Source organism: Cinclus cinclus, chromosome 6 (assembly GCF_963662255.1).
Source record: "Cinclus cinclus chromosome 6, bCinCin1.1, whole genome shotgun sequence".
In the NCBI taxonomy this organism is placed as follows: domain Eukaryota; kingdom Metazoa; phylum Chordata; class Aves; order Passeriformes; family Cinclidae; genus Cinclus; species Cinclus cinclus.
This window is the reverse complement of record NC_085051.1, coordinates 60,104,279-60,118,822: the sequence shown is the minus strand read 5'-3', so window position 1 is coordinate 60,118,822 and position 14,544 is coordinate 60,104,279. Positions and strand designations below refer to the sequence as shown.

Sequence of the window (14,544 nt, the reverse complement as noted above, 5' to 3'; positions counted from 1 at the left end):
CACTTAACAGCAGCTCTCAAACATAACTTGAGCCCTTCCCAGAAAGGCTCAGCCAGGAAAAGCTGTTTGAAACAAGAAAAAACTTAACATAAAATCTCTGCAAAACAGTCGAGTTTGGGAATAAATTAATACATCTGGCTCTGGAAAGGGTGTTCATACACAAATATAAATTATTTTAAGATCCAAAGATAATTATGGAGGTTTGAAAAAACCTGAGTGAGGCAAGCCTGGTTTCCAGCCCAAGGAATTGCTCTCCCCCCCATCCCCTCATTTAAACAGTTACACACTCTCAGAGCAGCCAAACCAGCCTGAGCCATAAACTGCTTTTATTTCCCATCACAAGCTGGGGGGGGGGCAGGTTTAAACACTGAGCTACAGCGAAACCTCAAGAGAAAACCACCTGGAAGGAAGAGGAAGCCAGAAAATGACATTTCCTGCCATCAGCAGCAGGGTTTGGCTCTCAGAAAACTGAACATGGCCCTGCAGAATCCAGATAATCAAATCTGTGACCACAGCTCAACAAAAAAACATTTCCTGTGGAGCCAGGCTGGGGATGCTCACCTGGAGAGAAGATCCAGGGAGAGCTCAGAGCCCTTTCCAGAGCCTAAAGGGGCTCCAGGAGAGCTGAAGAGGCACTGGGGACAAGGGATGGAGGGACAGGACACAGGGAATGGTTTTAAATTAAAAGAGGGGAGATTAGGAGGGAATATTAGGGAGAAATTCTCATCTGTGAGGGTGGTGAGGGAGGGGGATGGAATTCCCAGAGAAGCTGTGGCTGCCCTAAATCCCTGAAAGTGTCCAAGGCCAGGCTGGAAACTGGGGCTTGGAGAAATCTGGGAGAGTGGCAAGTGTCCCTGTCCATGGCAGGGAGTGGAACAAAATGATCTTTAAGGTCCCTTCCAACCCAAACCACCCCATGACTCTCTGAAAACCTCCAATTCTATGACCACCAAATCCCAAAGGTCACCAGCTCCAAAAGCAAGAGAGACTTCAGTTCATGAAGACAGGGAAGAGCATCAGTGGCAACTCCATGGAATACTCTTCATGGGGTGGGGAGATAATTCCCCACCAGAGATTCCTCAGTAAAATCTGTGACTGTGGCAAGGAGGTTCCTAAACACATTTCTTCTGTTTAATCCTGCAGGGGGGCTGCCACTGAAAAACTTCCATCTTTAATCCAGAAGACTTGATGCAAACTTATGATAGTAAAGAACATCAAAAAGTGAAAAAGCAGAATTGCCATTTCAGCACCCAATTTCACCAATTTTTTAGCACACACTTATCCACCTTCAATAAATTAATTAATGTCTTGCATACTCAGATATTTCACAAAGCTTAAACTACATTCTTTTAGTTGCTTTTGTTTTATGGAATAGTTAAAGACACTGGAATTACATCATGTTGTATTTTTTTTTTTTGGTCAATACAGAATTCCAAACCTATAACACATTATTTAATTATTAAATTATATTTTATCCCTTATCCCTGCAATCTCAATCCCTAGGAAAGGATTTCACTTGATTTCTTTACTGCCTTAAATCTACACCATTATAATCTGCAACTGGCAGTGCTTCAGACTGAAAGATATCAACATATTTGACTGGTTATATACTTCCATGGTTTATTTATAAAAGAATTTCTAAATAGGTCTGAATGGTGGAGATTAAAAGTAGATGAAAACCACTTGATTTTAATTAGTCACACGTATTTTACCATTTTAGAGGAAATCAGTTTAAGAGATTTACTCTACAACACAGGATTTATTTATTTTTGCACAAATGGGTCTTTTTTTTTCCCCTGAAAATCCAAAGAACAAAAGAATACAAGTGCTGCAATTAATGGTGTGATAAGAACATGAGTGATTTGCATTATGATAATCACCAAAATCCTCTGAATAACGAGAATTATGTTTAAATAAAAACTGCATACAACATATAAACTGCTGCATGTGTGTGTAATGTAGGTGCATAACCCAGTTACTCCTTCTTCATGAAGATCTTTAAAACTGTGTGATCAAATATAACTTGGAACAAATTACAATTTTATGTATTTCTAATATAAATGGGAATAAATAAAATCTAATATAACTTGGAATGAAAAACTGGCTAAATCAACACAACAAAGTCCCAACAGCAGAATTTGCCTTAACTTCCCTTCTAACACATCAATTTCATCATTCATTTCCTGCCACCACACTGCTGGACAGGGCACAGCATTGAATCTCAATTTTGCACAGCTCAAACAACCCTTTTTCACCTGCCTTGATCCAGGACCACGAAATTGTAGCAAAATTAAGATAATACAGAAATAAGAACTTGACTGCTGGCCAAGTCCAGGCACTCCTGGCACTCAGCAGCCATCAGTCCCAAGACACTTATGATGATTTTACCCACAAATGAGATCTAAAAGGTTAATAGAATATTCAGAGGCTCAGAAATTTAAATTAAAGCTGGTGCTTTTCTCAAATGGACAACTCCCAGCTCTCCAAGCCCAAGAAGTCAGGCAAGAAACACAAGCTTATAAAACAATTTCAGGTCGAGGATGCTTGTCAGCATAGCAATTTCAGATTCCTGCTTTTTGATGTTATAACACTTCCTTAAATTCGATTTCCTTCTTACTGCAGCAGCAAACAATTTGCAGCATGTGAGAATAATATCTGTACAAGCTGAAGGCAACTTCAAGGCTAAAAAGTGACATCCAAAACTGGAAATTAGTTAAAGAAGTGCTCATACACTTACCAAGGCCTGAAACACTTCCAGGAATGGGGCACTCACACTTATCTGGGCAGCCTGTGGTAGTGTCTATCTATATAAATATGAATAAATAAATATATTCCAGAATAACATGAAGGGTGCTGTTAGAGAATTTTTTAAAAAATTTGTTACCCAATCCTATTATATCAAGCCCAAAATCATGTTCTGGGTATATTTCATCAGGAACTTTAGTGACAGGACAAGGAGATATGAGTTCAAAACTGAAAGAACTGGAATTTAGTTTAGATATGTAGAAGAAATTCTTGCCTGTGAGGATGGTGGTGTTGTAATAAAATAGCCTCAAACTAAAATCGCATTATTTCATGTTTCCTACCTGACATAACACATTAAACTTTCTTATTTAAAAAAAAAGCTTAACATTGCACACCTTTCTAGCTCTCCTTCACGCTATTCCAGAACACAGCAGGTGACTGACTTTGAAATAAATGGAACCACTTGTTTGATCCCAGCCTGGTGACCTCCCTTTGTTCAACCACAAACCCTACGACCTGTCCTGCTCTTCCAAAAGGAACAAGTCCTGCAGAGGAGTTCAAGGGTGAAGCCTCAGCACACTTCAGAGGGACACAAACTTAGAACCTGTGACTGAGCTGAAAAGACATTCCATTCACTGAGCAGTAAAAATCATCATTTTGCTGGTTCATCCAGTAACTCCCAGTTGCTTCACTGAAGCAATTTGTAATTTCCAGGTGCGAGTCACATTTGAGTTTCATGGAGAACTAAGCACATTCACAACAATCTGACTGGCACAGGTGGGATTTTCTTTCCACAGCAGCTAGAGCTGTGAGCCTCAGTGTTTGCTCCAGTGCTGGACCCCAGAGGCAGGAATAGATGTTTTGCTCTGCAGTAAACATGGGATTGCCTCTGATTTACCTGCCTGAAGTATTCCAGCAATAGCCTAAAACTGTTTTTAATCCGTTTAACACTATGAATTGAGCAATCAGGAATGAAAGACTGCTCTTAGGGGCTGGTTCCAGTCAAACACAGAAGGAACCCCACAAAAAGTGATGAATGTGCTCAGACTCACCAGTGCTATAAATCATCCCAAAACACAGAAACACAAAACGGTTTGGGGTGGGAGGGAAATTCAAGAGCATTTTATTCCACTCCCTGCCAAGGCAAGGACACCTCCCACTGTCCCAGACTGCTCCAAGCCCAGTGTCCAACCTGGCCTGGGACACTTCCAGGGATCCAGGGGCAGCCACAGCTTCTCTGGGAATTCTATTCCAGGGTTTCTTCACCCTCACAGCCAGGAATTCCCAGTTCCCAATATCCCATCCATCCCTGTCCTCTGTCCACGTGAAGCCATTCCCTGTGTCCTGTCCCTCCAGCCCTTGTCCCCAGTCTCTCTCCAGCTCTCCTGGAGCCCCTTCAGGCCCTGCAAGGGGCTCTGAGCTCTCCCTGGATCCTTCTCTTCTCCAGGTGAACATTCCCAGCTCTCTCAGCCTGGCTCCAGGACATAAGTTTTTCAGGAGGGATTTTCCTGGTTTAAGGTAACCATAAGTTTAATTACCTTATCTACAATTGCTCTTTCCACAGACCTGATCCTGATGGTCCAAGGCAAAATCCTAAAGCTCACTGTTTTTACAGCCATGTCATGCAGGAAGCACTCATCACAAAATAAACCTTGGACTGTTGAAACATGAAACAGGCTGCATTTTAAACTTAAAATTGTACTTTTATCGAATTCTTATCCATTAAAACAGTTCACTAAATGTCAGTTCTAGTGCCCTGAAGCACTTCCACCACTGGCATGTGCTGCTGGAACAACTGAGTTTGTCCCTTATCAGCTCTTTCCCCCTCCCAGGGAGACCTGCATTTTTTAAAACCACAAGAAGAACAACTCCCGTGCCACATGACCAACACGTGAGCAGCTCCCAAAAGTGAGCTGTGTGCTCCCAGCCCATAGCCAGCCATGGGGCTTTGGCACAATCCCATCCTCACACCCCAAGTGTGCTCTCCTGAAAACCCTGCTGTGCTCCCCAGCCCCTCCAGCACAGAACAGCTGGAACAGGTTCCTGGAATATCTTCCAAAATAAAGAAGAGCAAGATTGTCCCAGTGCACACTTCAGACCTGCCACTAATGAACAAGGTGACAGCAAAGGTTATTGTGACCTTGGGATGGCTTCAACTCCTCCCTTTTCCACCACGGGGATTATTTTTCTGAGCTCTCCTCCTGAACTCACTTCCTTCTTCTGTCTACTCCAGAATTCCCTATCCCTTCATCCCCACGTTTGAATTCTCCTTCCATTTTCCCTAACCCTGTAGAACTTCCAGAAAACCAGTATGATTTTCACAGAAACCCAGAATGGTTTTGTTTGGGATCTTGAAGACCACCCAGTTGGGTAGGGACACCTTCCACTATTCCCAGGTTCTTCCAATCCCCATCCAGCCTGGCCTTGGACACTTGCAGGGATCCAGGGGCAGCCACAGCTCTTCTTTAGTTTTAGGTTCTTTCACTGTGAATTTCACAGCCTGGGATCGTGTTCCATTCATCCCAGTGCTCACTAATCCTAAATATTTACAACATTTGTTATCTGTGGAGTTTCTCCTCCCCAGCCACTCTCAGCCCACTCCAAACAGACCCCATCACACAATGACCTTGTCTGTGGCCAACACTCACACCATTCCTTCAACCTCACTGTTTTCAACCTTACAGATATCTCTGTAAATGACACAAATGCTTGTGCCTCTTATTTTCATTTCTTGCTCTTTTGCAGATTTTTTCCCCCTATCTAAGCCTTCTGCTCACTGACTGGCACAGTGTCTGCTCTTACACATCCCTGTGCTCCTCCAAGAGCTCTGCACAAGCTCTCCGCTTTCAGCGTGGCTTTCCCCAAAAGAGTATCACACAAAAATTCACCTGTCATTCGTCTTTAATCCAGCTCTGTCACCTCCAAAATAAATCCCATCCTAGTCCTTTGATCTCAGCACTGTCCAACCCATGTTCAAACCTGAATGAAGTCAGAACAGAACTCCTGATCCTTCTCATCCCACAAACATTTCCTGCTGCCACAGAAATAACTCCTCTCACCCACAGCTTGTATTCCAAATATTCCCTAAATCTCTGCCTTTGTCCTCGTGGACCAAATCCAGCAGGAAAAGTGCTGGACCACATCAAAGGACAAGCACAACTTTCTAAGCTATGTCCATCCTTAGCTGAACCACCCAATGGAGAATTGTTTTGGTCCTATTTAAAGGAGAGACACAACAGACTTATTTTATTAAGTATGCTTAAATAAAACAAAGCTGAGGGCATGGAAGAAACCTTCCCTGGCTTAGTGAAAGCATCCCGTAAGTCCCAAGCTCTCTCTACTGAGAGGCCACAAAAAAAAAAAAAACTCCAACCAAAAAAACCCAACCCAAAACACCACCCACCAAAACAAAAACAACAAGAAGAAAACAACAACAACAAAAAAACCCAAACAAAAACCCCAAAACAAACAAACAAAAAAAAGCCCACAAAACCATGAACACACAAACAAATATGATTTAATACATGGAATACTGCAAATCTTAAAGTTATTTCATCCAGGTGTGTTAGGTCACAGACTCCCAGAGTGGTTTGGGTTGGAAAGAACATTAAAATCATCTCATTTCACCTCCTGCCATGGGCAGGGACACCTTCCACTAGCTCAGGTTGTTCCAAGCCTGGCCTGGAACACTCCCAGGCCTTTTGACCAGGAAGGAATGGGCCAAAAACAAAGCTACAAGATGTTTTTGAAAATATGGTGCAGTAAAAGCAGACACAAAAAAGGAGAACCCAGAAAGATTTTAAATAGCGAAAGCAACGTTTCACCTTCACAAATTAAATTGTCAGTGGTTATTTGCTAAAGAATTACACACCTGAAGATAAAAAAAGCCATAAAATAGTACTCAGGAATACAGCCTTCAGTCAAAAGGTCCTTTATTTAAAGGTTGTTATCAACCAAGTTCAAAGACTGTCTGATGCACCAAAACCAGTTCTAAGTGTGCTGTAAAACTAAAAGCACTGCTAAAACCAGACTAAACCAAATGAAAGTCACAAGCAATGATATACTCTTGATTCCATACCCTTAGTTGTCATCTTTATCAAGAAAACAGCTAAAATATATTTTTTAAGCAGCCTAATTCCAGCCTGAGCAGAGAGATCTTCATTTTAAGACCCAGAGGTCCACTTTTTATTCACAGGTATTTCCAGATTAAAGTCAGTAAAATATCTGTTGTGCCAGTATATCTTCACTCAGGGATGATTCTGGTGAACAATATTTTTTTAATACAAAACTAGGCTTTTTACTTAATAGACTTCAGCAACTGTTGGGTAGAAAAATAATATACATTAAAAAAACCAAAACAAAACCAAAGAACAAAACAAAACAAACAAACAAAAAAAAACCCCAAAACCCCTAAACAAACAACAACAAAAAAAACCACAAACAAACAAACAAACAAAAAAAAACACCAAAAAACCCCAGCCTTATCAAACCTGTGTCTGGGAGTGGAGAATTTAAATAAATACAGACAACTTGACAATGTACCTATGAAAAGAAGCCTGGAAAAAGCAAATACCTGATAGGACAACAGTTGCATGGGACAAACCCACAAGCCAAAAATCAGGAGTCACCCAAAAGTTTACAGGCCACAGATATAACAAACTCATACAGGACTTTGAAAACTCCACTGACAAACTCCATAGTAAAATGGTTGTAAAGCAGCCCTCTTCTGGGAGGGCTGAAAAGAGCTGGATAATTTAAGATGTAAACAGAAGACCCTTGTATAAAATACCACACTTGTATAAAATATCACACCACAGAAAACAAGAAGCAGTCCTGCTCCAAATTACTGACTTATCTGAAAGCCTACACCAATAATTTTCATCCTCTTGAACCATTTTTGCTGGTTCTACAGCACTAATTAAATAAATCCCAGAGGTCACAAGGTAAGGACAAAATTCTCAGTAATTAATCTGCTCAAATTGTAACTCAGGCTGATATTCCTGATGTTACCAACGAACCCTGCAGCAAGCTGAAAATGCAGATAATAAAAAAACATATTCCAGCACATGCCAGGCTATAACCAATATTTCCCTGGCATTGTGATGCCCTAGGAATTGTCAGCTGAGGAACCAACTGCACAGCGTGGTGGCTGTGTGCTAGCAGCCTCCCCTGGAGTCCAGCACATCCAGATAAAGGGCAAAATAACAAACAAGAAAAGCTTTTGACCTTTGCTCTGAGCTGAACCATGAATCAGCAGAACCAGCCAGCAGTTTCTGTACTCTTCACCAGGCACCTCAGCACATTTTAAGTCAGTTTTACTCATCACATCTCATGTTTGTGTGGTCAGAGAGGAGGATTCTCCTGCCTTATTCCGAGCTGGTTTGACACTTCCACATCAGGGCAGCAGCCACCCTTTGGATCCAGAATCACACACACGTTACCAAACAGGAATAATGTGGGAATTATGGCTCCATCAAGGCCTTCAAAGGCACAGATAACACTCATGTGAATCCTGGGATTTGACCTTGCTGTTTCTCAGATCTGGATGCAGCAGACAGGAAGAATGGGAGAAAGGCACTCTCAGGGAATAGAGGCAAGGCAATGTGCAGTGAAAAAGTTAAACCAGATAGCATCAGAAGCCCCTTGAAACATCAAAAGTTCATCTCAGCCTTGCAAAGGACTAGACCTGCTAATAAGAAAAGACTTGAGCACTGCCCTTAATCAGCTTTCCGAGCACTGGAAATCATTCCCGTCATTAGTCTGCTCAGGCCCAGGAGTTTATTTCTCCCCTCCTCTGGTGCTAACCTCTGGGAATCTCTCCTTCCCAGCACCAGAAATTGTCTCTGCACAGCCTATGCTGCCATCTGAAACATCTGCTCCTCGAGCTTAATGAGACTGAATCAGCTTCCAAAATGGACAAGGCACAGTGTCAAGAAATTAAACCTTTAAGCTGCTGACGAGTGCAGTCCCCTGCTCCCATGACCAGGAGCAATCCTGCCTCACCTGACAGCTCTGCTCCCTCCTTCCCCTCTCTCCTATGGCAGTTACAGGGCTGGCAGCAGATTCCTCCTCCCCTGGCTGTCCTGCATCTTTTCTCTTCCCAGGAACCATGTGGCAGATGCACCCAGTGCCAGCAGCAAGGGGCTGCAGGGTGGTGACAGGGAGAAGCAGCTCCAGTTTCTGCTCCAGAAGCTGTGCCCGGGTTCCTCTAGCTCAGAATTCGTGTGGACTGAGACCTCTGCTCGCTCCTGGAGCTTGGTGTCTGTCTGCTGGGATGGTGATTTGAAAGACAAATTGCCACACGAGTGAGCTGTACCACACAGTGTTGCCATTTATGGAGCTCCCTCCTGTAAAGAGGCTGATAAATAAAGAGGGAAAACAACAGAAAGCCCCGGTTTTCACCTCTCAAACAGCTCTGCTGTTCCTCTGAGACTCCCACCTGAGTCTCAACATGAGAGAAACCCGCCTGCCCCTCTGCCAAGCCCATGCCAGGACACACTCAGCTCCTCTGCAGCTCACTCTACTCCACAACATCTCCCTTGTCCTCGAGGGAATGCAGCTGGAAAGCTGCAAGTCCTCAGGAACAGCAGGTGAGCAGTGGCACAGCTTGCCAGCCTCAGGAAAGCAGGAGCTCACCTGTCCAGCAAGATCCTTGAGCCCTTCCCAGCAGAGGAAAAGTGCGGGGAGTTGGGCTCCCTGTCCTTCTTCCACTTGTGCTCCACAAGGTCTCCTGTCCTCCAGCATGCATGAATGCATGGGGAAAGGTGGAAGAGGGGGGGTATTCCCAACTCATTTTGTAGTTGAGGAGGTGAAACAAATTTCCCTCTATTGGAAGGGTAAGAATTGAGGATTATGTATGTATGAGATGCCTGTTGCAATTCCTCCAAGAGGAGAAAGGAGGAGAAATCCCACTTCATGCCTCCTCCCAGTGGACAGGTGAAGAGAAAAATATAAAGCACGAGATCATCATTTCCCTGGGGGGGGGAGGGGGGGGGGGGAGAACAGGGGTCACAAAGGGGAAACCAGGGATAACCGTCTCTCTTCCATCATTCCTCACTGAAGATGAGGGATCAAAGACATGTCTGTGGGGAGGAGGGAGTGCACAAACAACTGATGTTTCTACTCTGCTCCTTCTGAAGGAAAGGTGTGCAAGGAAAAGAATGCTGAAGGCAAATACCGCCCCCCTCACTCAGCCTCTGCTTAGGAAAAGCAGAGCTTAAGAAGGCTCTCAGCCACCTTCCCTCCTGCTTTCTCCCACACATGCTAAGAAACGAGCAGATGCCCAGACCTCCCTTTTCCAAGTCTCAGGTGCCAGGTGTGCATGCCCCAGATCATCTCCGTCAGCTTTGTGTACACAGGGAGGTGAGGAGCATGAAGGTGCTCAGCTCCTTTTGCGGCTGGATGTGCTCAGAACACCTTGAGTGGGGGGGGGGGGGGGAGGGATGCTCAAGTCTCTTCCCTTCTAAGTGTCGCTGGCAGGGTGCGACGCCCAGAACCTCGCACGGGGAATTCCCAGTCCCTCCTCGCTTAGGTACCTGGGTCCTCTCTCCCTGAATAATTTGTCCTGTATCGCTGACACAAGAACACAGCGGCAGCGAGCGCGGCCGGGTCCGTGTGCCGGGTCCCGCTGTCCCGCTCGGTGTCCCCACGGCGGGGTCACCAGCACAGCTCCGCGCTGCATCGGGGGATGCCCAGCATCCCTCCTCGGTACCACTCCGGCCACTCCCGCCGCGTCCCCCCGGCCAGCACGGCGGCACTCACGGTTCCAATAGACGGGGTAGCTCTCGGCGCTGGCCACATCCACCTCGTAGAGCCCGCTCCGCACGCACACCGGCTCCACGGCCGCCGGCTCCCCCGCACCGCCGGCGCTGCCCAGGGCGCGGAACGCCAGCTCGATGCGCAGCGAGTCGTAGCCGATGAAAGGCTTCCAGGTCTTGCGGTCCTCGCGGTAGAACCAGCGCACCTCCTCGGCGCCCAGCTCCCGCACCACCTCATAGCGGGGCCGGCCTCCGCCCGGCCGCCGCCTCTCGGGCAGCGCGGTGGCCGCCAGCGAGAAGCCGCTGCCGCCGCTGTCGCTGCTGCCCGGCCCCGCTCCCTCGCCCTCGCTGCCCTCGCCGCCCGTGCCCGTCGAGTACCGCAGCGACGCGCCGGACTCGGCCGAGTCGAAGTCGCCGGCGGCGGCCTCGTCGCTGAGGCTGCGCTCCCGCGGCGGCAGCGCCGGCTCGGGGTCGCCCTCGGAGGAGGAGGTGGAGAGAGCTGCGCGGAGCGGCTGCGGGCGGCGGGGCGGGCGGGCGCGGACGGCAGCGGCAGCCGCCTCCTCTTCTTCCTCCTCCTCCTCCTGCTCCGCCGCTTCCTCCTCCTCGCCGCGGCTCGGCCGCTCGTAGCCGCCGCTGCCGTAGCCGCCGGCTTGGCCGGGCAAGTGCCGAGCGCCCTGCGGCGAGCCGGGCTCGGGGTAATCCATGCCGCAGAGCGCCCTGCCCGGCGGGGCCGCCTGCCTGGCCTCGCCCCGCCCGCCCCCGCGCCCGCCCCGCGCCGCTGCCCCGGCCCGGCCGCGCTGCCGCAGCCGCCGCCGGCTCCGAGCGGGCGGGGGCGGAGCCGCTTCGTCACGGGCGGCGCGACGCGGGCGGGGGCGGAGCGGAGCGGGCGCGGTACGGAACGGTACAGCCCGGTACAACTCAGTACAGAACGGTACAGCACGGTACAGTATAGTACAGCACGGTACAGCCCGGTACAACTCAGTACAGAACGGTACAGCACGGTACAGTAGAGTACAGCACGGTACAGCGCGGTACAACTCAGTACAGAACGGTACAGCACGGTACAGTATAGTACAGCACGGTACAGCCCGGTACAACTCGGTACAGCACGGTACAGTACAGTACAGCACGGTACAGCCCGGTACAACTCAGTACAGAACGGTACAGCACGGTACAGTATAGTACAGCACGGTACAGCCCGGTACAACTCAGTACAGAACGGTACAGCACGGTACAGTAGAGTACAGCACGGTACAGCGCGGTACAACTCAGTACAGAACGGTACAGCACGGTACAGTATAGTACAGCACGGTACAGCCCGGTACAACTCAGTACAGAACGGTACAGCACGGTACAGCCCGGTACAACTCGGTACAGCACGGTACAGTACAGTACAGCACGGTACAGCCCGGTACAACTCAGTACAGAACGGTACAGCACGGTACAGTATAGTACAGCACGGTACAGCCCGGTACAACTCGGTACAGCACGGTACAGCCCGGTACAGAACGGTGCAGTGCAGTACAGCTCGGTACAGCTCGGTACAGCTCGGTACAGCACGGTACAGTACAGTACAACACGGTACAGCTCAGTACAGCTCGGCATGGGGGACATGGACACACGGTGGGGACAGCAGGAGTGACACGGGCAAAGTGCAGTGGAGTGTGGGACACTGAGTGTGTGACACTGAGAATGTGGGGCAGAGTGTGGGACGCTGAGTGTGACACTTGAGAGTGTGTGACACTGAGAATGTAACACAGAGTGTGTGATGCAGAGTGTGTGACACCGAGAGTGTGACACTTGAGAGTGTGTGACACTGAGAGTGACACTGAGAGTGTGGGGCTGCGTGTGGGACACTGTGGGACACTGAGAGTGGGGGGCAGAGTGTGGGACACTGAGTGTGACACTGGCACTGCATGTGTGTGACATTGTGTGACATAGAGTATGAGGCAGAGTGTGTGATACTGCGTGTGTGATACTGAGAGTGACACTGAGAGTGTGACAATGTGCATGACAGTCTGTGTGACACTGAGAGTGTGTGACACAGCCTCTGACACTGTGCGTGGCATAGAGTGCAGCACTGTTACACAGAGTGGGACACTGTGTGACACAGCGGGTGACACAGAGTGTGTGACACTGTGTGACATAGTGTGTGACATAGTGTGACAGTGTGGCATAGCGAGTGACACCAAGAGTGTGGGATGTTAGTGTGTGTCACTGGGAGTGTGACATGGAGTGTGACACTGTGAGTGTGTGACAGAGATAGCACATGACACCAAGAGTGTGTGACAGACAGCATGACAGCAAGAGTGTGTGGCACAGACAGCAGGTGACAATGTGTGACAGTGACACTGAGAGTGTGACATAGTGTATAACACAGTGAGTGTGACAGAGACAGTGTTAGTGTGAGACATTGTGTGTGACAGAGGCACCATGTGACACTGTGACATAGTGTGACACAGTGTGACACTGGGAGTGTGTAACACAGCATGTGACACTGCGTGACATGGTGTAACACTACTTGTGACGTCCACAAACACAACGTGCAACACCGTGTATGACATCTTCAGGCACACAGTGTCACACCTGGTGTGTGACACAGCATGTGACACTGAGTGTGATGTGCTCAGAGTGTAAAACCGTGTGATGCTCAGACACAGTGTAGCATGCTCAGTGTGAAACTGTGACACTCGGTGTAAAACTGTGACACAGACACAGAGTGTGAATCTGTGTGTGACACCCTCAGTCACACCCTGTGTGTCCCTGTGTGTGTGACACCCCCAGTCAGTGTGAACAGCCCCCAGGGCTGTGTGTGACACTGGTGACAGCCCGATGTGTGCCCTGAAACATACCCCACAGCCCGTGTGTTCGTGGCTCCTCACAACCCTCTGTGATGTGGCCAGCGACCCCAAGACACCCCATGAGGGTGACAGATGTTCTTAAAGCACATTTGGTGCCCTTGTGTGTGTGTAAGGGACCACAGCCTACAGCCCCATGGAGGACTGAGGGTGGGGGTGAGACACCCCCAAAACTCATCCTGCTGCCCTGTGTGGGTACCTGAGACCCCCAAAACTCATCCTGCTGCCTTGTAGGGGATCCCAAACACCCTCAGCACTTATCCTGATGCCAAGGGGGGTTCCTGACACCCCAGCACTCATCCTGCTGTCACTCTGCACCGGAACACAGGGTCAGCAAACCTGCAGTCAACCTTGTGTGAGAGAAACCCCCACTCTTCCAAATTCTCACTGTGCCCTCCAAAACTGAACGGGGGTTCACCTCTGCTTGGTTTTTTTTTTGTGTGTGTGAGAGAGAAAATTGCTTCCACCCCCAACCCACACCTGGTAATCAGCAGGAGGGGGGTGTTGAAATGCTTATCTGTGTGATAAAACACCTGGCAGCCTGCAAGGAGGGAGGGTTCCCAGGATTTGCACCTGTGTGGAACAACTCCCCATCCCAACACAGCCTACAAGGGGCAGCCATGGATCAGCTCCAGGGTGCCAGTTCCCTCCCAGCACCCTTTCCCATGGGCTGAGGGTTGGTGTGGGAAGGAGAAGCTCCCAGAAACACACCCTGGCTTGCTGGGGTGGGGTCACCTGTTTATGAGACACCCCTCACCTCTTTTTGCAATGATCCCAGGAGGGAGGAGGGTAGAGTGATACTGCTGTCTTGGGGACAGCTGGATGGGCAGGGAGCTGATACCTGCACCTCTGCCAACACTGTGTGTGCAGCGTCCCCTCTGTGTGTGAAATGTGAAATGTCCCCACACAGCTGGGACAGGGTGCTGCTATGTGCCCACGAGCCAGATACACCCTACAGAACCATGGAATCGTTTAGGTTGGAAAAGACCTCCGAAACCGTCGAGTCCCCACCTTGTCACCTAGCCCAGAGAGCCATGTCCAGTCCTTCCTGGGACCTCTACAGGGATGGGGACACCAACATCTCCCTGGAGAGACCATTCCAATGCCTGACAAGCTTTTCTGTGAAAAAATTCTTCCTCATATCCAACCTAAGCCCTCTCTGGCACAATTTGTGGCCGTTTCCT

The 14,544-nt window shown here is 48.5% G+C and overlaps 1 protein-coding gene across 1 annotated transcript in view; it reads right to left on the bottom strand.

Annotated features, from left to right (window-relative positions):
* DDHD1 (DDHD domain containing 1) overlaps nt 1-11,206 on the bottom strand; it is a 62,997-nt gene extending 51,791 nt beyond the window's left edge. The window contains exon 1 of the mRNA XM_062495820.1: nt 10,507-11,206. Coding sequence (XP_062351804.1) covers nt 10,507-11,206 — 700 coding nt within the window. The remainder of the gene's footprint in view (nt 1-10,506) is intronic.
* Nucleotides 11,207-14,544: the final 3,338 nt, after the last annotated feature.